Below are 27,997 nucleotides of genomic sequence, written 5' to 3' on the forward strand. Positions count from 1 at the left end.
AATATCCCACGTGCCAGATAGGGTAACATTTTCACAGTAGTTTGTGCGTTCTAACTCTTTAGCCAAGTTGTACTGAGGGTCATGATGTCATAGAGTTATACTGCAAGGAAACTGGCTCTTAAGACTCAACTTGTCAATGCCAACCATGATTCCCATCTAAACCATTCCTATTTATCTGTATTTGGTCCACATACCTCGAAACCTTTTCTATCCCATGGGCCAATACCATTAAGCAAGGGATCTGTGGATCCCAACATGGGAACCTCTGCTCTAAACCTTTCCTATCCATGAACTTCCCAAGTGCCTTTTAAATGCTGTTAACATTTTATTTTATTTTAGAGATACAGCGTGGTACAGCACCCCACCAATTTAACTCGAGTCTAATCACAGGAAAATTTATAATCACCAATTTAACGTACTAACCAGTACATCTTTGGACTGTGGGAGGAAACCAGAGCACTCGGAGGGAACCTATGCACAGAGGACCCCAGAATTTAAATCTGAACTTCAACTCTAACACTAACTGTTATGCTACCATGGTACCCTGAGCCAGTAAACTACTTATTTGGATAACAAGCAAGACTATAAGACATAGGAGCAGAATTAGGCCATTTGGCCCATTGAGTCTGCTCCACCATTCAATCATGACCAATTTATTATTTCTCTCAACCACAGACTCCTGCCTTTCCCCCATAACTTTTGAGAAAGTTATTCAGCCATAAGGAAACATTGCAGATAAGCCGCATCCTTTCCTTGACTCAATGAGTCACAGGGCAACAGGAGCACAGCATAGATAGAGCTTTCAGTTCCACGTCCCAACTTCCTGCGTTTGGCCCATATCTAAGACCTGCCCCTACAAACTTCCAGCAGAAATGGCCAAGCAGTGACTATGTGAAGAATCCATGCTCCATTTTAATGCCCTTAGCCCTTATTGTGCCTGAAGCCAAGTAAAGCTCACTATGGGCAGAGGAGATTCGGTGCCCATACAACCAGCCCAGTTACGAGGTTGGATTGCCCTGGGCGCTGGGCAGATTTGAAGAGCTTGAGAGTGGCTTCAGGCTGATTGACGAAATCTGGGCCCAGATCGAGTCAATGGGAGTCATGGTCTAGGCCGGGGAGCCTTTCACAACAGTGGTGCCTGGGTCCTAGTGTGAGGTACGAATCGCTGTTTAGACAATTTAAATTTAAACCTTGGCCCAGATCACAGGCTAGAGCCGATTGCATTCGCACTCTGCAATCTTCACTCTTCTCTCCAGGGCGTCAGAGCCTTTTACCGTTTCATTATTTGGTCAATTTAAACACCAGACTGAAAAGACAGGGTGTCGGTCGGGACAAGAGACAATTTCACTCATTCTCTGTGATGGTCATCTCCATGGTGCTGAGGCTATGAAAACTGCCCCCCAGCTGCTGTGCTCCATGCGGCTAATATGATGAACTAATAAGGGAAGCTTTGGGCCTACTCCAGGTTGCTCCAGGGTTTGGATCTGAGGACTCAAATTTGGTTCAGGATACTGTTGTTCGCTTCAATTGTTTGCATGGTTTTTTTTTCTCTCTTGTGCATTGAGTGTTGGTCTTTTATTTTTTTTCTTTAAATGGGTTATTTCAGGTTTCTTGCTTTTTGGCTACCTGTAAGCAAGCAAATCTCAAGATTGCATAATTTATAAATTCTTTGATATAAATGTACTTGAATCTTGAAACTTAAAAACATTCTGACTTAGTACAGTCTGGGAACAAACCTGCAAACTTTCTGGTAGTGTGCGGCATTGCTTTAAAGATTAGTCTCATTTGTTACATGTACATTGGAACATTGAAACATACAGTGAAATGTGAAGTTCACATCATCATTTCTGATGTGCTGGGGAAGCCTGCGAGTGTCGCCATGCTTTTTCTGCATGCCCACAACCCACTAGGCCTAACTGTACGTCTTTGGAATGTGGGAGGAAACTGGAGCACACAGTGATAGAGAGAACGTACACTCCTTACAAACAGCACAGGAACTGTACCCCTACCAGTGATTGATAACGCTATAAACCCTGACTGCCCTAACCTCTATGGTACCTTACCACCCCACTTCAGCCACCTTCCCAGCGGCAAGCATTGACAGTAAACCTTACCTTTATTCTGGTGGCTTGGGAATCTGTGCAGTCGTCAAAACGGATGCAATATCCAACCTCATGACCCAACAATGCCCCTCGTTCCTCTGCTACTCGGCCTGCCACCTAGAAATAAAAGGAAGCAAGATCAACAGGTATAAAGTGCTCACAGATCTTAAACGCACTTAACTCAGCTTCACTGGCCCCATCACTGAACTGTTCCCATGACCTATGGACTCACTTTCAAGGACACTTCACCTTATGTTTGCCATATTTATTGCTTGTTTTTTTTTGTCTTTTGCATATTGGTTGTTTGTATATCCTGTTGGGTGTGGTCTTTAATTGATTCCATTATGCTTCTTGGAATTATAGAGTATGCCCACAAGAAAACAAATCTCAGGGTTGTATATGGTGACATACATGTGCTTTGGGGGTGGTGGGGTGGAGCTACATCTCCACTAAAGGAGGTGTAAGGTGCTCCCTCCCTCTGCTAGTCTGTAGACCACCCTTGGGCAAGATGTAGCACTTGCTCAGCCCCCTAATCAGGGTCAAGTGAAGCCATGGGGAGCAGGTGGCAGATGGTCGTATGAGCAGCTGGTGCAGATCAAAAGTCCTGGTTATGTTACCACTGACGCCAGGCAGACAAAATCTGAAGAGTATTGATAATGGTTGGGGTCACCTGCCTTGTAAAGACACTGTCCTGAAGAAAGCAAAGGCAAACCACTTCTGAAGATAAATTGCCCAAGGCAATCATGGTCGTCCACGTCATACGAAATGACATGTAACAAACAATCAATACATGCTTTGATAATAAATTTACTTTGAACATTGAGCTTTGGACAAGAGATTCCACACTTACGATAAATTCGGAACAACATACACAAAATGGTGGAGGAACTCACAGATCCTCCAACATTTTGTGTTTGCTGCCTGCAAATCTTATTCTTTGAGATGCGATATAATAAAAAGAAAAGTGTATGTATGCAGAAGATATCACGAGTTTACAGGCAATGTAAACATACATTGTCCAGCACTGCAAGTTATCTAGGCCAGTAACAAAAAGCAGTTATGTGGTATTGCTAATAATCAAATACAGTCATAATATTTCACCTAACTAAGGAGAAAGGTAAAAAAAAACTTGATCAGAAAGGTACACCTTAAGAAGGTTCTCAAGAGTGTGTGAAGAGGGCCTTATTACTTGATAATTTTCCTACAATAAGAGTGTTAGGTCCTCTCTTTCTTGACAGCATGAATGATGTTGCACAAACACTGGCCATTCGGCCCACTGAGCACATGTTTTTTCCAAAGAAGAGCCTATAACAAATCCTATTGTTCTGTTTCCCAATAACTTTGGAATGTTTTCTCCTACAAGCATTTAAGAACATAAAACAGTACACAGTACAGCACAGTCCCTTTGGTCCAATGATGTTGTGCTGACCTTTTATAAATACTTCTATAGTGGAGAGTACTGCCTGCATCATAGCCTGATATGGAAACACTAATGCCCTTGAACAAAAAAATACTTCAAGAAGTAGTGGATACGGCCCAGTTCATCACAGGTAAAGCTCTCTCCATCATTGAACACAACTACACAGAGTATTATCACAGGAAAGCAATATCCATCATCAGGGGCCCCCAAAACCCAGGACATGCTCTCTTCTCCCTGCTGTCATCAGGAAGAAGGTACAGGAGCCTCAGGACTCACACCATCAGGTTTAGGAACAGTTATTACCCCTCAACCATCAGACTCTTGAACCGAAGGGGATAACTTCGCTCAACTTCACTTGCCCCCATCATTGAAATGTTCCCACAACCTATGGACTCAGTTTCAAGGACTCTTCATCTCATGTTCTCGATATTTATTGCTTATTTATTATTATTACTGTTATTTCTTTCTTTTTGATTTGCAGTTTGTTGTCTTTTGCACACTGGTTGAATGCCCAAGTGTTGCGTTCTTTCATTGATTCTGTTATCATTCTATGGATTAATTGAGAACGCCTGCAAGAAAATGAATCTCAGAACTATATATAATGACATATAAGTACTTTGAACCGACTCTAAGACCTATCTAACCCTTCCCTCCTACATAGCCCTCCATTTTTATATATTTATATAATTGCCTTTGGAAAGTTATTCCACCACCTTTGCCATCATGGTCTTCCTCAATATTAATTATAATACTAAAATTTGAAGCATCCATAAGTTTTAATATTATACTTTAATTTTATAGTCATAGAGAAGTACATCACAGAAACTGGCCCATCGGCCCATCTGGTCCATGCTGAAACCATTTAAACCACTTACTCCCATTAACTAACACTGGGACCATTTCCTCATTATTCCTACTATCCATCTACCTAGCCAAACTTCTCTTGAACATTAAAATTGAGCTTGCATGAACCACATGATGGCAGCTCATTCCACACTCTCACGACCCCGAGTGAAGATGTTACCTCTCACGTTCCCCTTAAACTTCTCACCTTTCACCCTTAACCCATGAACTCTGGATGAAGTCCCACCCAACTTCAGTGGAAAAATTCTGCATGAACTTACTCTATCTATACCCCTCATAATCTATCAAATCTCCTCTTAATCTTCGACGTTCTAAAGAATACAGTCCTAACCTATTCAATCTTTCCTTATAACTCAGGTCCTCCAGACCCGGAAACATCCTTGTAAATTTCCTCTATAGTCTTTCAACCTTATTTACATCTTTTCTGTAGGTAGGTGACCAAAACTGCATACTATACTCCAATTTAGGCCTTACCAATGTCTTATACAACTTCAACATAACATCCTATCTTCTGTACTCAATACTTTGGTTTATAAAGGCCAATGTGCCAAAGGCTTTCCTTACAATCCTATCTACCTGTGACACATTTTCATTGAATTACGGGCCTGTATTCCTAGATCCCTTTGTTTTACTATGATCCTCAGTGCCCTACTGTTTACTGTGTAAGACTCACCCTGGTTGGTCCTACTGAGGTGTAAAACCTCATACTTGTCTGTATTAAGTTCTATCTGCCATTTTTCAGCCCATTTTTCCAGATCCCTCTGCAAACTATGATAGCCTTCCTCACTGTCCACCACACCCAAATCTTGGGTGTCATCTGCAAATTTAACCACATTATTATCCAGATCATTGATGCAGATGACAAACAATGAAGGACCCAACATCGATCCCTGCAGCACAAACTAGTCACAAGCCTCCAGTCAGAGAGGCAAACCTCTACTACCACTCTCTGGCTTCTCCCATAAATCCAATTTACTGTCTCACTCTAAATGCCAAGTGACTGAAACTTCTCGATCATCCTTCCATGCAGGACGTTGTCAAATGCCTTACTAAAGTCAATGTAGACAACATACACAGCTTGCCTCCATCCACGATCCTGGTAACTTCCTGGAAATACTCTATAAGATTGGTTAGACATGATCTACAACACACAAAGCCATGCCATGTCAGTCCATGTCAATCCAAACTTATATATCTGGTCCCTAAGAATACCTTCCAATAACTTTCCCATAACTGATGTCAGACTCACCGGCCTATAATTTCCTGGTTTATGCTTAGAATCTTTTTTAAACTGCAGAACAACATTAGCTATCCTCTAATCCCCTGGTACCTCTCCTGTCGCTAAGGATGTTTTAAATATCTCTGCTAGGGCTCCTGCATTTCTTATACTACATAAGCACTTCATTTTTCCTTACTTGCCTATACCTACAATGCACCTTGTTTCTCCCTTAACCAGGGTCACAACATCTCTTGAAAACCAAGATTCCCAACAGTTGTTATCTTTATCTTTTACTCTGATAAGCATATACAAGTTTTGTACTCTCAAAATTTATTTTTTTTAAGGCCTCCAACTTTCCAAGTACACCTTTGCCAGAAAACAGCCTGTCCCAATCCACACTTACCAGATCATTTCTGAAACAACAAAATTGGTCTTTCTTCAATTTAGAATCTCAAGGCTTTATTTACATAAATCACTTTCCCAACTAAGTTGACATGTACTACACGTGATTGTAAATTTATAAGTGCACAGAAGCTGCAACATATTATGCACACACCACTGCACAAATCTGTAAGGTTTCAGTTCAAGAGATAACTGTGGGTTTTCCAAAGTAAGGGCAGATTTTCTGATAAGGTCCTGTGGTTATTTGCTCAAGAGAAAGCTACTTACCGAAACTGCAGCAACCCTGCGAGGCTGTGTCACGCCAATCACTCGTCCCTCCGCAGTCCAGCCAGCTTCTAACAGATACTGTGTGCAAGTGAGAAGAGAGGTGAGACTGAAGGTGTCAGTTTGTGAAAGATGCGTCTTTACACAGCTCACCTTTTTGAGGGTTTTCTGTGGAAGTCGCAGCAAAAATGAAATACTTCCCTGTTGAAAATCAACATCTAAACTACAAACAGTGGCCACTTTATTAGATAAAACAGGCACCTAATAAAGTGGCCACTGACTGCATGTTCATGGTCTTCTGCTGCTGTAGCCCTTCCACTTCAAGGTTTGACTTGTTGTGCATTCAGAGATGCTTTACTGCACACCACTGTTTTATAGTGTAGGTAGTTGAGTTACCACTGCCTTCCTGTCAGCATGAATCAGTCTGGCCATTCTCCTCTGACCTCTCTCACTGAGACAAGGCATTTTTCACTGTAGAATTGCAATACAATGGATGTTTTTTTTTGTTTTTTGCACTGTTCTTTGTAAACTCCAAGACTGTTGTACGTGAAAATCCCAGGAGATCAGCAGTTTCTGAGACATTCAAACTCCCCATCTGGCACCAACAATCATTCCACAGTCGAAGTGACTTCGATCACATTTCCTCCCCATTCTTATGTTTGGTCTGAACAACAACTGAACCTCTTGACTATATCTGTATGTTTTTATGCGTTGAGTTACTGCCACATGATCAGGTGTGCCTAATAAAATGGCTACTGCGTGTAGAACATACACCAGTAAAAGCTAGGTGATAACTAGCTTGTAATCCTTCCCCTTCCCCCCTTCTTATTCTACCTTCTGCTCCAAAATAAGCAGTCCAAACTGTTTATTCATTTCCTTTGATGCTGTCTGACCTGCCGAGTTCCTCCAGCATTTTGTATGTGTTACTCTGGATTTCCTGCATCTGCAGAATCTCTCGTGTCTGTAAAGTTTTACACTCAGATTTGGAATATAGAAAAGGCTATCTGGCCCATTGTGTCTGTGCTTTTCAAACCCTGATCCAATTTGTTCCACACCCATGCCTTGTCAGTTTTAGCTCTCCCAATATGGAGTAAATCCAGACTGCTGATTTTCAGCCTTTTACAGTAGAAATGTTATGTATTGCATTGTATTGCTGCTACTGCAAAAGAAAAACATATTTCATGAGATATGTGAGCAATGATAGACCTGATTGAGATGTGGGTCTCTATCATGGTCTGAGAGTGGGAAGGGGGCAGGGAGAGGGGAAATCATGGTTGTGAAAAGGGGAAGAGAGAGGGGAGAGAACAGGAAGCACCAGAGAGACATTCTGTAGTGATCAATAAACCCAATGTTGCAACCACGCCTCTCCCCCACCCATGGCACTCCTCTGCTTCCTGATCCACACCCCTCCCATGACGCTTGACCTTTGCTATTCCCTACTTCCTTTGCTCCCACCAGATTTACAAACTCACTCCCCACTCCACATTAGTAAATACAGTATTGTGCTAAAGATTTTAGGCACCCAATCTCTCTGTCTATACGCCTAAGGCTTTTGCTAAGTACAGTTGGCCCTCCTTATCCACTAGGGATTGGTTCTAGGACCTCCCACGGATACCAAAAAATGTGGATGCTCAAGTCCCTTATATAAAATGGCATAGTATTTGCATATAACCTACACACATCTTCCCGTATACTTTAAATCTCTCTAGATTACTTATAATACCTAAATCAATGTAAATGCTATGTAAATAGTTGTTATACTGTAATGTTTAGGGAATATTGACAAGAAAAACTGTACATGTTCCTCTCTCACTCACAACACAAGCAGCAAATGGACGAGACACAAGGCGAACAATGATCAAACAACGAGTAAAACTTTTAATCATCTCTAGATTACAGAAATAACACCTGATACAATGGAAATGCTATGTAAATAGTTGTTACACTGTTTTGTCTAGGGAATATTGACAAGAAAAAAAACTGTACATGTTCCTCTCACTCACAACACAAATGAACGAGACTCCAATTCTCCCATGATTTTTATGTTCTTGAGGCTGTAGCGCTTTACATAGCCAGCCAGCCATCCTTTACTAGCCTTAAACTCTTTTCTCTCATCAACCCCGTCACAGTAGTGCTCATAGAGACTAAGATTTTTTCATGTATAATTTGGCCATCGACAGGGATATGCTTCTGTGACATGTCTTCTAGCCACACACTTAATGCTTTCTCAGTCTTCGCAAGCACTTTATCACGAACCAGAGAGACCATTTTTGCCATTGTAGGGGCAGCACTAACACTTACACGAATTTCAGCTTCTTTCTGCATTGTTGTGTGAATGCTCCATTCGTTCTTACCGACCTTACGGCCCACTTCAGAAAGCGGCATGTCACTTTTCAACAGATCTGATATTTCTACTTTCTCAGCGAGAGGTTGCTTTTCAAGAGCCATTTTTTCACAGGAACAAAGTAGTGAACGAACAAGATGCGAGGCGAATAATGCTCGAGCTACGAGTGCTGGAAGAGCACTTCCGAGTTTTCTCAATGTGCAGTTGGTTGAATTCGCGCATGCGGAACTCGCGGATAAGGAGGGCCGACTGTACTGTACATTTCAGTACAGGTTAGATTCTTGCACATGTAGGGCTAACAAACAAACTCTGGCTTACTGAGCGACAGGTGCTATCATGTCTGTCATCACAGTAAATACATTTAAGAAAAAAGGTTGGATAAATTTTTGCACAGTAAGGGATTTAAGGGTTATGAGGAAAAGGCAGGTAGATCAGTCCATGATCTTATTGAATGGTGGAGCAGGCTCCAGGGGCCAGATGGCCTACTCCTGGTCCTATTTTCTTATGTTCTTATACCTTGTTGCTGGTGCCCAGTGATGATGCCCCATCTTGCTGGATTTCCCAGCACTACACTGCAGAAACATCCTCTCCTGTCTACACTCGGTAGCCACTTTCTTAGGTGTAAATGTATACCTCCTCGTTAATGTAAGTATCTAATCAGCCAATCGTGTGGCAGCAACCCAGTGCATAAACGCATGCAGACATGGTCAAGAACTTCAGTTGCTGTTCAGACCAAACACCAGAATGATCTCCTGGGGTTTGCACAGTCTGTAGAGTTTACAGACATTGGTGGGAAAAACATTAAAAGTATCCAGTGAAAGGCAGTTCTGTGGGTGAAAATGCCTTGATAATGAGAGAGTTTAGAGGAGAACAGCCGGACTGGTTCAAGTTAACAAGAAGGCGAAAGTAACTCAAATAAAGATGCAACAGAACAGTGGCATGCAAAAATGGTACGTATGTCAAGCCTTGAAATAAATGGGCTCCAGCAGCAGAAGACCATGAATATGCACTCAGCGGCCACTTTATTTGGTACAGGGAGCATGGAATTATTTCACAGGAAGGTGGTGTAGTAGCTTAAATAACACTGTTACAGTGCCAGCAACCTGGGTTCAACTGTGCCACTGTCTGTAAGGAATTTGTATGCCCAGGTTTCCTCTGGATGCTCCAGTTTTCCCCTATATTCCCAAGACATATGGGTTAGTTGGTTAATTGGTCACGTGGGTGTAACTGGATGGCACAGGCTCATTGGGCCTGTTACCATGCTGTAACTTTAAATAAACTAAATAACATTGTACCTTCATTTATAAAGGGTAGCAGGTGTAAGTCGGGTGGGTTTATACCTGGCTACAGGCAAGTGAATCTTATATCAGTGGCTGTAAAGTTTGTCTATTTATTTACTGATTGAGATACCATGCAGAATAATTTTTCCTGCCCTTTAAGGTGCACCACCAAGCAAGCCCCGATTTAATCCTAGCCCAATCATAAGACCATAAGACACAGGAGCTGAATTAGGCCACCTGGCCCATCGAGTCTGCTCTGCCATTCAATCATGGCTATTCTTTTTTTTTCTCCTCCTTAACCTCAGTTCCCGGTCTTCTCCCCACAACCTTTGATGCCATGTCCAATCAAGAACCCATCAATCTCTGCCTCAAATACACCCAATGACCTGGCCTCCACAGCTGCGCGTGGCGACAAATTCCACAAATTCATCACTCTCTGTCTAAAGAAATTTCTCCACATCTCTGTTTTGAATGGACCCCATTTCCTGGCACATCCGAACCGGCTCACAATTAGATAGCCTACAGGGGTTTGTGAGCACAGAGCTTTGGAGCCTCTGCGCCACGGGGGGGCAGGTTGAGGGAGGCTTAAAAGTGAGGCTGAGGATTTCGAATAAAGTTTTTCCTTCGACTGCAGTTACCGACTCCGTGTCGTAATTTTAGAGCTGCATGTAGCACACCGCTATAATTGGTGACCCCGACGGTCCAAACAATTGGTGACCCCGACGGACCAGAAATGACCGATGCTACCTCTGTTCATGCGGTTTCGTTGAAACTGCCGGGTTTCTGGACACAGCGACCGAACCTATGGTTCCAGCAAGCCGAAGCCCAATTCCACGTTCGCCAAATCCTCAGCCTCACTTTTAAGCCTCCCTCAACCAGCCCCCCGTGGCGCAGAGGCTCCAAAGCTCTGTGCTCGCAAACCCCCGTAGGCTATCTAATTGTGAGCCAGTTCGGATGTGCCAGGAAATGGGTCGCCACATAACACCCCCCCCCCAGAACCAGCGATACACCCCCCAATGTCCACAGTCTGGGCCAGAACCTGCTTGGGAGGTCGGCCTCTGAGCCGAGGTGCCGGAAACTCGGCCGGTTGCGCCAGGTCCACATGGGCTGGTTTGAGGCGGTCCACCGTGAAAACCTCCTCTTTCCCCCCAACGTCCAGCACGAACGTGGACCCGTTGTTCCGGAGCACCATAAACGGCCCCTCGTATGGCCGCTGCAGCGGTGGCCGATGGCTGCCCCTTCGTACAAACACAAACTTACAGTTCTGCAGGTCTTTGGGTACGCAGGCCGGGATATTGTGGGCCCCCTGCCAGTGTTGCGCGGAGCGCGGCACCTCCTGACTATCTTGGACCGGTTCACAAGATGGCCAGAGGCGGTCCCGCTCACCGACACCACCTCTGAATCTTGCGCCCGAGCCCTGATCACCACCTGGATATCTCGCTTTGGTGTACCGGCCCACATTACCTCCGACAGAGGCGCCCAGTTCACCTCCAGCCTGTGGTCAGCTATGGCCAACCTTTTGGGGACTCAGCTGCACCACAAAACTGCCTACCACCCACAGTCGAACGGGCTAGTGGAGCGTTTCCACCGTCACCTGAAGTCGGCCCTCATAGCCCGCCTGCGAGGAGCCAACTGGGAAACATCCTTTCCACATCTACTCTGTCTATGCCTTTCAACATTCATTGAGATCCCCTTCATCATTCTGAATTCCAGTGAGCACAGACCCAGAGCCATCAAATGTTCCCCATATGATAACCCCTTAATTCCTGGAATCACCCTTGAGAACTTCCTCTGGACCCTCTCCAATGTCAGCACATCTTTCCTAAGATGAAGAGCCCAAAACTGTTCACAATGCTCAAGGTGAGGCCTCACCAATGACTCATAGAACCTCAGCATCACATCCCTGCTCTTGTATTCTAGACCTCTTGAAATGAATGCTAACATTTCATTTTCCTTCCTCACCACTGACTCAACCTGAAAGTTAACTTTTAGGGTGTTCTGTACAAGGACTCCCAAGTCCCTTTGCTTTTCAGATTTTTGGATTTTCTCCCCGTTTATAAAATAGTTCACACATTTGTTTCTACTATCAAAGTGCATGACTATGCATTTTCCAACATTATATTTAATTTGCCACTTTATTGTCCTAATCTGTCTAAATCATACTGTATCCTATCTCTTTCATCAACACCACCTGCCCCTCCACCAGTCTTCGTATCATCTGCACACTTGGCAGCAAAGCCAGCTATTTCATCATCTGAGTCATTTATATACAGCATAAAAAGTAGTCCCAATTCTTCCAATCAGCCAATGCTCTAACCACATTAGTAACTTTCCTGTAATACCATGGGCTTTTAACTTAATAAGCAGCCTCATGTGTGGCACCTTGTCAAAGGCCTTCTGAAAGTCCAAATATGTAGCATCCACTGCATCTCTTTTATCCATCCTACTTGTAACCTCCTCAAAGAATTCCAACAGGTTTGTCAGGCAGGATTTTCCCTTAAGGAAACCATACTGACTTTGTCCTATCTTGTCCTGTGTCACCAAGTACTCCTAACAGTTGACTCCAACATCTTCCCAAACACTGAAATCAGGCTAATTGGTCTATAATTTCCTTTCTGCTGCCTTCCTCCTTTCTTAAAAAGTGGATCATGGGACAATTTACAATGACCAATTAACCTACCAACTGGAACATCGGTGAACTGTGGGAGGAAACCCGAACACCAGGAGAAAACCCACACAGACACAGGGAGAACGTATAAACTCCTTACAGGCAGCGGCAGGAAATGACACTACTGTGCCAGCCCTAAAGAATAGGAATAGATTTTGAGCAATAGGATTTATTTGCATTTGTAAAGGTAAAAACCTATTAGGGATAGTCAGCATGGCTTTGTGCATGCCTTATGAATCTGATTGAGTTTATTAAAGAGGTGACCAAGATCGATGAAGGCAGGCAAATAGATAAAGACTTTAGCAAGGCTTTTCTGAAAACCAGAGAACATCCAGCTTCCAAGTGAACCTAATTGATAATGAATCACTTGCTCCAAAATTATAGCTGCAACAGTCAACTGCAATTAAAATAAAATTTTATCTCTTGCTCAGACCACAGGAATGAAACTACACAGATTAGTGCTTTTGAGGATGAAATGTTCTTTGGTGTTTGCAAGTTTACAATTTTTCAAAACTGAAAGGTTAGGAAAATATCATGGTGAGCTGTTACCAACCTGAGGAATCTGAGTGCTCTTTCCACATCCTGTTTCACCTACTATCACCAATGTCTGATAGTTCTCCACCAAGTACAGGATATGATTTCTGTGCTAAAACAAGAGAAAACAAACCCATAAATAATCACTTCTCCTTCTTCATTGCCCCATTTGTACTGTGAGATTGTGTATCAAATCCACAGCATTCTGGGAGAAAACAGAATCAGACTCCAGGTCTTAACAACAGATTTATTACCACTAACTGATTATAACTTGTCTGAATCATAGAATTTGATTTACCACCACATTCAAGTCCTATGTAATAAAAGAAAACATTCCTTTGCAACTTCAGTTATTGCTGGAATATTTTGGAATTTGAGTGAGGAAATGTATTCTATCGAACGACTGTGGCATATTCCAGAAGCCCAGGAAGAGGAATGCAGTCACATTGTGATATGCGATTTTGAGGACTGTGGGGAATCAGGAAGTAAGTTGGATTAACTGCTGTAGCTATTCCTCAAAGTTTTGGGACTTTTAGGATGAACTGAAAAGGCTCCATTTCTGTGTCATCAATGTGTGCATGAGTCTTCTCTGCTCACCTCACACTGAGATCACTCAGTGCACCTGACACAAAGGGTCAGGGTTACCTGGAGCCAGCTATAGTCACAGAAACCAGCATGATATTCACATCAGGGAAATAAGCCTATTCTCTATGGACTCTGTCTGTGCTTCTTGCCGCCTCGGTAAAGCAGCCAGTATAATCAAAGACCTCACGCACCCTATTCTCTCCTCTCCCCACTCCAACTGGGCAGAGGATACAATAATCCAAAAGCACCTATCACAGGCTCAGATACAGCATCTAGACACTGTTATAAGACTATTGAATAGCTCCCTAGTACTCTAAGATGGATTCTTGGCCTCACAATCTACCTCGTTATGGCCTTGCACCTTATTGTCTGTAATCTTTCTCTTTATCTTTATCATCTTTCTCTGTAATTGAAAGATGAAGATTAGTTTTATTTATTTATTTATTTTAGTTTTATTTGTCACATGAACATTTTAACATACAGGGAAATGTGTTATTTGCATCAACAGCCAACGTAGTTTAAGGATGTACTGGGGGCAGCTTCAAGTCCACCACGCTTCCAGTACTGATAAAACATGCCCACAACTTACTAACCCTAACTCGTCCGTCTTTGGAATGTGGGAGGAAACGGGAACACCCAGAGGAACCCCAAGCAGTCATGGGGAGAACATACAAAGTCCTTACAGACAGCAGCAGGAATTGAACTCCAATCTTCCTATCCCTGGCATTATAAATTGTTATGCTAACTGCTATGCCATTGTGCTCCCTGGAACTCTTAATTCTATTAATATTTTCTATCGTACTACCTCAAAGCACTGATGTAATGATCTGTGTGGATGGTACTTCCGTGCACGTAAACCCAATTTGCTAATTTTACCAATTTATAATGTTGCTCATTTCTACAATAAAACTGAGTATTTGGAACACCCTTAATTTATGGAAGGAAATATATAAATACAAATTCAATCTTTCTTTTAAAAGATAAGGCAACAATTTTTTTGTAGTTCTTTCAGTTTAGCTTAATAAATATTGTGAACACGCTGTGTTGGCACTGGAATGTGTGGCAACATTTGCAAGATGTCCCCAGCACATCCTTGAGTTAACACAGACAACACATTCCACAGTATGTTTTGATGTACATGTGATAAATAAATCTAAATCTGAATCAATGAATTCACTGATTTTGAAACATCCTCTTCACCAGGAGATCAAATGCAGATGGTGGTGGTGGTGGGTGGGAGGAGGGGGTAACAATACAATATACATCCATTCAGTGTGTGGACACGACACTCTGCAGCCCGATATATAAAAATATAAGACTTGGGAGCAAGCCATTCAGCCCATTGATCTAATCTGTCATTTCATCATGGCTGATTTATTATACCTCTCACCCCAGTCTCCTGCCCTCTCCCAGTAACCTTTGAACTTTTACTCTTCAAGAACCTATCAACCTCCACTTTAAATTTTCCTAATACTAGGCCTCCACAGACATCTGTGGAAATGAATTCCACAGATTCACCACCCTATGGCTAAAGAAATCCCTTTTCTATTGGGATGGCCTTGTCTTTGATTGGTTTTAATGAAATCTCCTTTCATTCTGCTGAACTCCAGCACAGACAAGCCCAGACACATCAAATGCTCCTATACCTTAACCCTTTCATGGCTAGAGTGAATGTGGAGAGAATGTTTCCTACAGTGGAGGAGTCTAGGACCAGAGGGCACAGCCTCAAAATACAAGGCTATCTCTTTAGAACAGAGACAAGGAGCAGTTTCTTTAGCCAAAGGGTGGTGAATCTGTGGAATTGATATCACAACTATAGATTCACTTTCAAGGATCCAACAACTCCTATTCTTTTATCTATCTATCTATCTATCGTGTTCTCTTTCTGTATTTACACAAATTGTCTTCTTTTCCACATGGGTTGATTGTCAGTCTTTGTTTGCGTGCAGTTTTTAATTGATTCTACTGCATTTCTTTGTTCCACTGTGAATGTCTGCAGGAAAACAAATCTCAGGGTAGAAAAATGGTGACAGATACGTACTTTGGATGGGGCTCATTAGCCGTGGTTGGCAGCTTACCTAGAAGGAAAACTCTGATCTCAAACTTCCGCTGCCTCGCAGCTATACCCCTCATGGGGAAGGCTTCGGGGGTAAATCCAGAGGGGAAAATACGGAGCTGAAGTCCCTAAAGTAGCCCATGTTGAGTTCAATGCTGACTGGCAGCTCCACTGGCATCAGACCATATCATTCTCTGCCATTCCTTGGGTTCATCAGCTGCTTGGCGAGGAGAAGTTTGCTACAAGGCAACAGTTTGTCCTCCACATCATACCGCCCTGGCAAGCGCATCGACTGACGGCGACAATGTAGACAACTAAGACATAACATCCACGCTTGACCCTGACCAACAGAGGGCCTTGGTCTGTACTTTACTATTAAATTTTCTTTGAGCTTCTGAACATCTATAAAACAGGGAATGGAAGGATATGGACAATGTACAGGCAGAAGAGATTTAGTTTAATTCAGCATCATGTTTGGCATAGACATTTTGAACAGAAGGACCTGTTCCTGTGCTGTACTGTTCTATATGTCCTATGTTTAGCTTTGTACATCAGTAGAAAAGATCCTAATACCTTTAACATTTTAGTCACAATTTAATCATTAATGGGCTGAGGAAGAAAGAAGCTGTTAGAGTGAGTGTGTGTGTGTGTGTGTGTGTGTGTGTGTGTGTGTGTGTGGGGGGGGGGGAAGAATATGTGTATCTGTGGAGATTTATGTGTGGGGAGGTGCACTTCATCTCAAAAGAACATTCAGTTGAGATGGCTCTCTAATTAACCAGACTCACGGACCAAAAGTCTCACATTGAAGCCTCAGCAAAGAGCGCCATCTTCAGGCAAAGTTGAATTTATGGCCCAAAGTTAAAAATGCACATACTGCACACATCAAGATGCAGAACCATAAATATGAGAAGTGAGGAGAAAATGTGTTTCTGGGGGATTTACCAGGTTATTTTGCTTGTATTTCCTTGACAAAATATATTTACTTCAATGATTTACAGGAATGTTTTAGAAATTTCATTGACGTTAGCACAGTAGTACTGCGGCTGACTCACAGTTCCAGTGAAGGGGTTCGTTCAAACCTGACTTCAGCACTGTGACCAGCTGTTCTTCACAACCACAGAGATCAACTGGTTGATAGGTCACTGTGAACCCCCCCCCCCACCCCCGAGCACAGACAGATGAAAGAAGAATAGGGGTAGGGAATATAGTTTGCAGGGAAATAATTGAAGGATTGTGATTACTCTCCGAGTTGCCACAGACTTCAAAATAAATTTATTATCAAAGCACATCTATGTCACCATATGCAACCCTGAGATTCACTGTCCTGTGGACATACTCAGCAAATCTAGAGCAAGATCAATCAGAGTGCAAAAGACATCAAACTGTGCACATTCAAATATAAGTAAATAGCAATAAATAACAAGAACATGCAATAACAAGATGAAGAGCCCTTAAAGTGAGATGATGTGTTGTGGGAACATCTCAACGGATGGGCAAGTGAGTGAAATTATCTCCTTTTATTCAAGAGCTTGATGACTGAGGAGTAGTAATACTTCTTGAACCTGGTGGTAAGAATCTTGAGGCCTTTGTACTTTTTACCTTATGGAAACAGTGAGAAGAGAGCCTGACCTGGGTATTGGGGATCTCTGATCAGGAATGCTGCTTTCTGACGGCAGTGTTTCACGTAGATGTGCTCAACGGTTGGGAGTACTTTACCCGTGATGTACTGGGCTGAATCCCCTACCTTTTGTAGGATTTTCCATTCAAAGACATTGGTGTTCCCATACCAGGCTGTGATGCAGCCAATCTACACATCTATAGAAGGCTGTCGAAGTTTTAAATGTTATGCTGAGTTTCCCCGGACTCCAGAGGAAGTAGATGCGCTGCATGCTTTCTTCGTAACTGACTTACGTGCTGGGCACAGGACCCCAAGGGAGAACATCATACTCAGGTTGAGTGATTGCACTAGCACCAGTATATTATCTGAGCACAAATAGGAAAATCACTTCAGTTGGGTATTTAATGTGATATTCAACAACACGTGTGGATAAATTCTTCAGCAATCTCACATCTGCTAAAAGAGATCTCTGTCAGGGTGGTGTGACAAGAAGAACTGCTGCCTCACAGCCTCCGTGACCTTGGTTCAATCCTGCCCTTCACTTTTGCCTGTGTGGAGTTTTGCACTTCATTTCTGTGACTGCATAGGATTTCTCCCATATCCCAAGGACATAACACATAAGATATAGGTGCAGGGTTAGAGAATCAGGGCATTTGGTGCATCGAGTCTGCTCAGCCATCTCATATGGTCGATTCATTTCCCTCTCAGCCACAACATCCCACCTTTTTTCCCCATAACCTTTCATGCCCTTATTAATCAAGATTCTGTCAACCTCTGCCTTAAATATACCCAATGACTTGGCCTCCACAGCTGCCCGTGGCATTGAATTCCACAGATTCACCACTCTCTGGCTGAAAAAATTCCTCCTCATTTCCATTCTAAATGGACGCCCCTCTATTTTGAGGCTGTGTCCTCCGGACTTAGACCTCCCACTTCATAGGAAACATCCTCGCTACATCATAAGGAAATATAGAAATGTGAGATCTGTTATATTAACACTTATTGGGTGTGAGGTGCATTCTAAAATGAAATTCACAGCATGTAAAGTGGAAAAACAAATTGCTAACAAAATGATCTCAAGAACAAGCACAAGTAGTAAAAACGTTACTGGAATCACTCTACCAAGAAGAGGTTCCCAACCTGGGACCCACCGACCCCTTGTGCCAAGGGTCCATGACACAAAAAAGGCTGGGAACCCCTGAACTACTGTAACACTGACATCTTGCCACTAGAGTCCCTCAGAGAACCAGTCCTTTTATGATGATACGTTTTGCATGATTTCCGTCTACTTCAAAGAAGATTATAATCTAAAATCCCTGAAAATAATGCAGTCAAATCCAGTGGCCCACTTGAAATTAATCTTCAGATTTACACTGAGCATTACCCCCTGCCCAATGGTAGTAGTGAGAGTATGGGTCCTTTGCCATCCACTTCAATGGACATGTTGTTTAATGTCTCAATGAAGAAGTAGCATCTCTGACTCTGCAGCACTCTCTTGGTGCTAGACCTCAATTTCCTTGGTCTGTGGAACTTGAACTCTTAACCTTGTGAGGTGAGGGTGCTACCAGATAAGAGACAGATAATCTAGATTCTAAATCAACTGTTAAACTAGACCAAAGGTTAAGGTAAGATCTCATCTTTCCATTCTGCTGAATGTTAGAGACCTAGGGCATTATTTCAAAGTTCTAAAGTACAAAGTTCAAAGTAAAATTTATTATCAGAGTAGATCCATTATTTATCATTGAGATACAGTGCAGAACTGGCCCTTCCAGCTCACCGCCCAGCAATCCTCTGATTTAATCCTAGCCTAATCATGGGATAATTTGCAGTGACCAATTAACCTACCAACTGGTACATCTTTGGACTGTGGGGGGAAACCAAAGCACAGGGAGAACACACCACCTCCTTACAGACAGTGGTGGGAATTGAACCCATGTTGCCTACATTGTAAAGCATTGTGCTAACCACTATGCTACTGTGTATTTGAAATACAAGGGACAAGGGGTTATCCCAATGTCCAAACCAACAACAACTACCTCACTATTCATTGTTAAATACTGCTGTACACAAAATAAACACTTGAAACTCCATGCAATTAGGCTTCCTGCTCTTCATTTGCATGTGAAGCACATTTACGCGGGAACATTTTAAGATATTACGTGAATGAGTTCTACTTCATATAATTTATTTTTGCTTCACTGGAAATACATAAATGCATTTAACATCTTTATTGAGAAAAAATAATGAAAAGGTAACAGAAAAAAAATAAAGAATGAGATTAGTAACAGGATTTTTAAACATCAATATCAGCAAAAATATATTTTTATACCTTAAAGATAGGCAGCTTTTGCCTCTGCTGCTCTATGGAGAGGGAAGCATATCGGTTGTAAATCACTGTGGTTCCACTCGCTTCTGCAGAACTGATTCGTTCTTCAGATATACCCAGACCAGGACCCTCTGTGCCTAAGTAGTCAAGTAAAATCATTAATCTACATTTTTAAAAATCCAAATAAATCATTTCAGCAAGTACTATCCAGGGGTTCCCAACCTGGGGTCCACGGACCACTCAGTTCATGATAGGGTCCGTGGCATGACAAAGGTCGGGAACCCCTGATTATGCCCATTGGAGGAAGCACCTGTGACTTTGATGAAAGAAAAAGGGAAGTTAAAAAATGCATTCCCTTTTCCCTTGGGTTACCATCAGAGTTGTTTTGATGTACGAATCTACATCAATGTCTCTGGCCTATAAATTAGAAAATATTGATAGAAAGCTATTTTATTCTTATCTTGCAGAAACACAGGCTAACAATGGTCACAGCTTAGAAAATGCCTGGACTTTAATACTCCATACAGAACAGAAAATGAAGCTAGAATTTTTGCTTGAACCGCTCATTCCTTACCCTGAGGCAACTGGGAATGTTGTGTGAATGTCAAGAATATCATCAGAGGCATAATTGGTAGCACTGATGGCCACAGAGTCATAGAAAAGCACAGCACAGAAGCAGGTTCTTTGGCCCATCTAGTCCATGCCAAGCCCTTTAAACTGGCTACTCCTATCGACCTGCACCAGGACCAGAGCTTTCCATATCCCTACCGTCCATGTACCTATCCAAACATCTGTTAAATGTTGAAATCGAGCTTGCATGCATCACTTGTGCTGGCAGCTCGTTCTGCCTCTGAGTAAAACAATTTCCCCTCATGTTCCCCTTAAACTTTTCACTTTTAACTCATGACCTCTAAGACAGAAGGCTTTGAATCCCCTCTTCAGAGAGCTGAGCTCAAAATCTGTGCTGACAGTCCTGCACTAAAGGATTTGGATGCGACATCTATCCAAGATCCTGTCTACGCCACTACTGCAGTAATCGGTGGACTGAGCTCAATAAAACATGGGCACATCACTCCAACCATCATTAAAGATCCCCATCATTCAGGCCATGTAATCTCACAGCGACCATCAGGCTGGATATACAAAAGCCTGTAGTCCTACCCCACCGTGTTTAAGAATAGCTACTTCCCTCAACCATTTAGTTCTCAAACTAACTAGAAAAATCCTAATCTCTTCAGTTTGACAACACTATGACCACTTGGTACTAAAACAAATTTTATTTGTTTTAATTGTGTTCTTACTTGTAAAAATTGTGTATAATTTATGTTTAATTTAGATTTTTCTTATCAATGCTCCGTATATGATGCCTGTGATACAGTTGCAAGTAAGATTTATTTATGAGTAAAATTTATTTTATTGATTTAGAAATAAAGTGCAAATCAGGCCCTTCTGGCCCAATGAGCCACACTGCCCAGCAACCCACCCATTTAACCCTAGCTTAATCACAGGACAATTTACAATGACCAGTTAACCTAATAACCAATACGTCTTTAGAATGTGGGAGGAAACCGGAGCACCCGAAGGAAACCTACGCGCTCGCGTAAAGAATGTATGAACTTCCTTACATAGGATACCAGAACTGAACTCTGTACTCCGCCAGCCAAACTGTAATAGCATCACACTAACCACTACACTCCCATGGAGAAAAACTAGGAACCCACCTTAATGCCCTAATTGAATTAAGTTCATGGAGAAAAAAATCTAACTAGTAATATTCCTAGTGTAGAGAACCTGCTGAGTTCAAACAGACTGGCTTATTTCATTCATTAAAACATTTCAAAATCAATTCCCTATCTCCAGTTACAAAGCTCTAAATTACTTCCCAACATCATAAAATGCACATTAATCAAGCTCTTCCATGAGCTTTTTCTTACTACTTTTACAGCTGGTCGGAACAATAATAATTTCAGCCAGAGTTTTCTTTTATTGTCTCCAAAAATTCAGCAACTGAGTTCATTACTGCCTGCTCGAAGATACACAGCCTCAAAGGCAAAGAATGTTATCCACACCATAAAGTTCCACAAAGGAATCGGCCTCACAATCACTAGTGAAAAGAAGACCTTGGGCACTTGTAAGGATAGGGTTAAATTTGATTCCTCCTTGTTATATGCTAAGATGTGTAACACAAAATGGAGGTTGGAATGCGGTGGTAGTCTGGAGACAGGCGTGAAGGAACATCCTTGAAATTAGATACTGGTGAAAAAACATCCTTACAGACCTGTTGGCTCTGTCTCTAGGCCGAAGGTCACAAAAGATAAGAAGGTACAGGCTGGTACCATTAAGGGATGAAAAAGTACTGGGGTAAAAGCTACGTTAGATTTTTGAAGGGCTCTTGAAGGGTATGAAAAGGAGCTATTTCTTAGGGCAAGTGGGAATCTTCTCATAGGTTGGGTCATAACTACTGCTATGAGCAGAAGAGGGGAGAGGGGGAGACTGGAAAAGCTGTTAAACACACGCTGTTGGCTTAGTGATTGGTTAAAAAAGTATTATTTTGTCTCTTTTAGCACTTCATTAACCATATTTTCTTTCTTTCTGTAGTTCATTCTTTACATAACTCTAAAAAATTAATTTCTTATAACCTTTAACACACATACAGAATAACACATATAGAATGCTTGTAGAACTGGATTGCTGGTCAAAGTGTGTTGCACTGGATTTCCAGCCTCTGCAGAATCTCTTGCGTTTACACAAGTACATTTCTTCCTTTGCTTATGGATATCTCTTTCTGCTGAATCAGAAAAGAACAAGGAATGAATTTTCAACTATTCTTGTTACAGCACATATCTATATGGGACAGAAGAGATAGGCAGCAAGTCTATAGTTGTTCCTGCAACTGTCAACAGCAGCTTATAGTCAGCTGTCCACAGTTCACTCTCTCAACTCTGAAGCAGAAGACGCAAGAGAGAGTAAATTGCTGGTAGGCACTTTCAAATATATATGTCATTCCATTTTTCAAGTATAAATACAATAAAGTCTGCAGATGCTGGAAATCCAAAGCAACACACACAAAATGCTAGAGGAAATGAATAAATATTCAACATTTTGGGTTGAGACTTATCTTCAGGATTGAGAAGAGGGTAAAATGCCAGAATAAAAAATGTGGTGAGAGGGGTAGGAGGGTAGCTGGAAGGTGATAGATGAAGCCAGGTGTCCGGGAAAGGTCATGGGTTGGAGAAATAGGAATCTGATAGGACAAGAGAGTGGAACATAGGAGAAAGGGATGGGGGGGGGGGGGAATCAGGGCGAAGTAATAGGCAAGTGAGAAGAGGTCAGAGTGAGGAATAGAGGGTGGGGGTGGGGAGGGGGGGTTGGAATTTGTTTACCAGAAGGAGAAATCAGTATTCATGCCATCAGGTTGGAAGCTACCCATACAGAACGTAAGGCGTTGCTTCTGCTCTGTAAGAGTGGCCTCATTTTGGCACAAGAGGAATGGAAACGGGAACAGGAATTAAACTGTTTGACCAATGTGACGTTCCGCTTGTGGCGGATGGCGCAGAGGTGCTCGACGAAGCAGTTCCCCGAGTTACAACGGGACTCACCACTACAGGGGAGGCTGCATTGGGAGCAAAAGAGAACTCCAGCAGATTCATAGGTGAAGTGTTGCCTCACCTGGAACAATTGCCTGGGGCTCTGAACGGAGGTGAGGAGAAGGTACATAGGCAGGTGTAGCACTGGTATAGATGATTTTCCTTATGTAATAAGCTTAGAAATTTTTGTGCCTGGTGATAGCAAATTCCATCCTTACAGTCCCGAACCCAATAATTATTACTAAAACCTGTCCTGCCATGCAGCAGCCGCGCTGCCTAAGCATGCCTGGACAAGATAGGAAACTTTCCAGCTTATGTGGTAGGCAACATTTTAATTAACTTGAATTATTAACTGAAATAATAAACATAAGTTTATTTTTTAAAATGGTGCATGATAGGAAAATTTCATGGTGATTTTCATGATCAGTAGCCCAAAATTCATAAGATACACATAAAGATATTCAGGAAGCAAAATCTTTGATGTCCAGTGTTAGCAGGACGGTGTCAAAGATTACAGGGAGGAGGCAGGAGATTGGAGTGAAAGGGAAACTAAATCAGCAGTAATTGAATACCAGAGCAAACTCAATGGACCGAATTGCTTAATTCTTCTCCTATTCTTATAATCCACCTATAAAGTGCAGAACAGTGACTGACTGTCCAATATAAGGCAGCATGTTGACATCAAGGTGGGTTCTACATTATAACGGAAGGGCAAATGAGGGTGAATATTGTCCTGGTTGTTGGATGTGACTCACTGGTTTTCTAAATCAGCAAGGGAATGCTTAACGCTTCAGGCTTAACTAAACACTGTGGTGCAATTATCTCAGGCTGTCCTTCTAAGCAAGCTTCAGTATATTCTCGAGGTTAAAGTGATAAAGTGGAGCAGCACGGTAGCATGGTGGTGAGCACAATGCTTTACAGTATCAGCAACCCAGGCTCAGTTCCTGCTGTAAGGAGTCTGTATGGTCTCCCCATAACCAGCTGGCTTTCCTCCGGTTTCCTCCCACAGTCCAAAGACACACCGGTTGGTAGGTCATCCGGTAATTGTAAATTGTCCTGTGATTGCTAGGTTTAAATCGAGGGTTGCTGGGCAGAAGGGTCTAATCCATGTGATGGCTCAATAAATTTAAAAAAATAAGATCACGAACAACACACACAAAATGTTGGTGAAACTCAGCAGGTCAGGCAGCATCTGTGGAGGGGGATAAACAGTCATCGTTTCGGGCTAAGACCCTTCATCAGGCCTGGATAGGAAGGGGGAAGAAGCCAGAATAAGAAGGTGGAGGGGAAGGGAAGGAAGACAAGCTGGTAAGTGATAGGTGAAGGAAGGGGGATGAAGCTAAGAATGGAAGTGATAGGTGGATGAGATAAAGGGGTGAAGGAGGAGGAATCCGATAGTACGCCAGTGATAATAAACCTGATTCACTATAGCCCAAGTGATGAAGACATTCTTGTAGAGTTGTTGGGCATGAAGTTTCAAAATGTAGAACTAATGACAAGGAAGGAATGATAACTTGCTTCCTGACCAGGGTGATGTTTGACTTGGAGGGCAACCTGCAGAGGGTGGTGTTCTCTTGTGCCAGCTGCCAGTCCTCGTGTGTGGTGGACTTGGGAGTTGATGCAGCAAATTTTGCAGTGGCAATCCACCACTGATGAAGAAAGGGAGTGTTGGGGGTCATGATTGGGTGCCAACCAAGTGGACTGTTGTGCGCCCAATGAGGTCCGAGGGCTGCAGGTCGCATGAACAAGTCTGAACGGGTGGGAGATCCATAGTCAGTGACTCCCAAGATTGAAGGCCTGAAGTTGGTCAGTCCTAGGTCAGATTGTCGAGTCCTAAGTCAGAGCCCAGAGGAAGGCATGTCTGGAGGTCAAAGCCCTGAGGCTGAGTCCAGAGATCGAATCCCATGGTTGGTGTATCCAGAGGTCGAAGCCTCTATCAATGAGTCTGGAAGTCAGAAGCCGAACGCCAGCGAGCTCAGAGCCAGGGTCTGGTGGTCAGAGGCCTTGAGACAGCCTGTCCTGGGGTTGGAGGCCTGGCTGTGTGTAAGTGAGGGGATTGGGAAATGGGTTTGTTTTGTTGTTATTGCTTTTGCATTTTGGTGTGCTGCTTTGCTAAATATTGTGAGCATGCAATGTTGGCGCTGGAAGGTGTGGCAACACTTGCAGGCTGTCCCCAGCACATCCTCAGATGCTGTTGTTTGTTAGTACATGATGTACACTCAGTGTATATGTACATTGAGTATACCTTTGTGGTCTCCTGCTGTTGTAGTCCCTCTACCTCAAGGTTTGCTACTTCTGCCCACCACTGTTGTAACAGTTGGTGATTTGAGTCAGTCAACTTGAACCAGTCTGACCATTCCCCACTGATCTCTCTCATTAACAAGGTGTTTTCTCCCGCTGAACTGCAAATTATGGATTTTCTTCTTTTTGTTTTTGCATTGTTCTCTGTAAACTCTACAGATTGCTGTGGATGAAAATCTTAAGGGATTGACTATTTTAGAGATTGTTAAACCACCCCATCTGGCACCAACAATCATTCCACGGTCAAAGTCACATAGACCACATTTCTTCTCCATTCTGATATTTAGTCTGAACAACAACTGAACCTCTTGACCAGGTCTGCATGCTTTTATGCGTTGAGTTGCTGCCACATGATTGGCTGATTAGATACTTGCACAAGCGAGTAGATGTTTAGGTGTACACAATAAAATGGCCACTGAGTGTACATGTGATAAATAAATTGAGTCTAATTTCTCCCAGGCAATATTAGTAGTCAGTACTAAAACACGGGGAGCTTTGTTTTCTTTTTTGAAAACAAACGATAACATCTGCTAAAATTGATGCTGTCCGCATTATCTCGTGAGCACTTTGAGCCAGGAGCTACAGAAGACTGTGTGGCCACTCAAGCCTGCCTTGTCTTTCAGTGAGCTCGGCTGATCCAGATTAGGCTGTTTCATTTGTCTGCCTTGTCACTTTAATCCAAAACTCCATCAGTCTGAGCCTTTAACATATTTAATGACTTATTCCCACCAGCTAATATTCCATCTGCTTTTGCTATCATCAGGGAGGAGGTTCAGGAGCCTGAAGACACATACTCAACATTGTAGGGACAGCTTCTTCCGCTCTGCTATGGAATCTCAATGAACCCATGAACACTTCCCTACAATTTTAGCTCTCTTTATGCACTACCTTTTTTTATATACTGTACATTTATTACTGCAATTTATGGTATATTTTATATATTGCACTGTATTACTGCTGCAAAAGAACAAATTTTATGAAGTATGTCAGTGATAATAAACCAGATTCTGGTTCTCGGAGGCAGAGAATTCTGCTGATCTCATGGTGAATATCATCCTACCTAGGGATGCTGACAGCCCATTTGTACAGCTGCTTTGATATACACTAACTCAGCAAACATCTTGAATCAAAAAACCAGTGTGTTCATCTGCTGAATCCTGCAAAATACCCAATTACTTCTGGCATATCTCTGGCATAATGTAGCTAAGCCGAAACATTTTATTTCTCATTAAAAAGTTTAAGGGATTCCTGTGCAAGGAGCTGAATAAAATGTTTAGACTGAAATGCAGTCCATTTTGAAAGAGAACAGATGTCATCAGAAGTGCACCAGAGTTTTAATTCTTGCAGACCACTCTTTACACTTGGGTGTTAAAAAAAACCCAGGGTTCTACAGGAGGTGGATCTGGAAGTTTTCCTATCATGCTGTTTTTTTTTCCCCTATCATCCCTTCTCCTCAACTTGCACCACAGGAATAAACATCCTAGTCTGGGTATCCTCATTTCCTCTCCCGCTGTTACTTTTCCCAATTTTGACAGAAATTCAGTTAGCTGAAATATTAAACAACTTCCAGAGGCACTGAGCATTGCCAACAACCACAGTATTTTGCATTAAGTCATCATGATCAGGTTTATTGTTCCTGATATACACTCAGCGGCCACTTTACTAGCTGTGTCTCCTCATTGATGCAAATATCTAATCAGCCAATCACATGGCAACAATTCAATGATTAAAGGCAGCCATGGTCAAGAGGTTCATTCATTGTTCAGACCAAACATCAGAATGAGAAAGAATGTGATCTAAGTGACTTTGACTATTGAATGATTATTGTTGCCAGATGGGATGGTTTGACTATCTCAGGAACTGCTGATCTCCTGAGAGTTTCACACATAGAAGTCTCTCACATTTACACAGAATGGTGTGAGAAAACACACAAAAAAATCCAGTGAGTGGCAGTTCTGTGGGGGAAAACACTTTGTTAATGAGAGAGGACAGAGGAGAATGTCCAAACCAGTTCAAGCTGACAGGAAGGTGACAGTAACTCAAATAACCACCCGTTACAACAATGGTGTGCAGAAGAACATCTCTGAACATGTCCAGCCTTGAAATGGATGGGTTACAGTACAAGGCCACCACAGGTTCCACTCCTGTACCTAATAAAGAGGCACTGAGTGTACAGTGTGAAATTTGTTGTTTTGTGCTAACAATGCCACGCCAGACATAAAAATTACTGTGTCATAAAATAAGTAAATAGCGTGTAGGAGGAATAATGAGGTATGTTATTGAGTCATGTTATGGGATCATCTAGTGCACAGTTTGGTTGCTATGATAATGTGAAATGGAAACCAAGGAGTTATTTCCATCTGACCAGCTGGCTGACACACAAATTTTTCTCTCAGTGCCAATGCATCCTTACAGATGCCTTTCACT

General features: G+C 42.4%; 1 protein-coding gene across 1 annotated transcript in view; it reads right to left on the reverse strand.

Moving 5' to 3' along the window:
• Positions 1–27,997, reverse strand: part of dhx35 (DEAH-box helicase 35) — a 111,139-nt gene that overhangs the window by 82,196 nt on the left and 946 nt on the right. The window contains exons 2-5 of the mRNA XM_059980829.1: positions 19,686–19,819; positions 13,117–13,209; positions 6,275–6,352; positions 2,115–2,219 (exon numbers count right to left, since the gene is read on the reverse strand). Of these exons, the coding sequence (XP_059836812.1) occupies positions 2,115–2,219; positions 6,275–6,352; positions 13,117–13,209; positions 19,686–19,819 (410 nt within the window). The remainder of the gene's footprint in view (positions 1–2,114; positions 2,220–6,274; positions 6,353–13,116; positions 13,210–19,685; positions 19,820–27,997) is intronic.

Source organism: Hypanus sabinus, chromosome 9, assembly GCF_030144855.1.
Source record: "Hypanus sabinus isolate sHypSab1 chromosome 9, sHypSab1.hap1, whole genome shotgun sequence".
In the NCBI taxonomy this organism is placed as follows: Eukaryota; Metazoa; Chordata; class Chondrichthyes; order Myliobatiformes; family Dasyatidae; genus Hypanus; species Hypanus sabinus.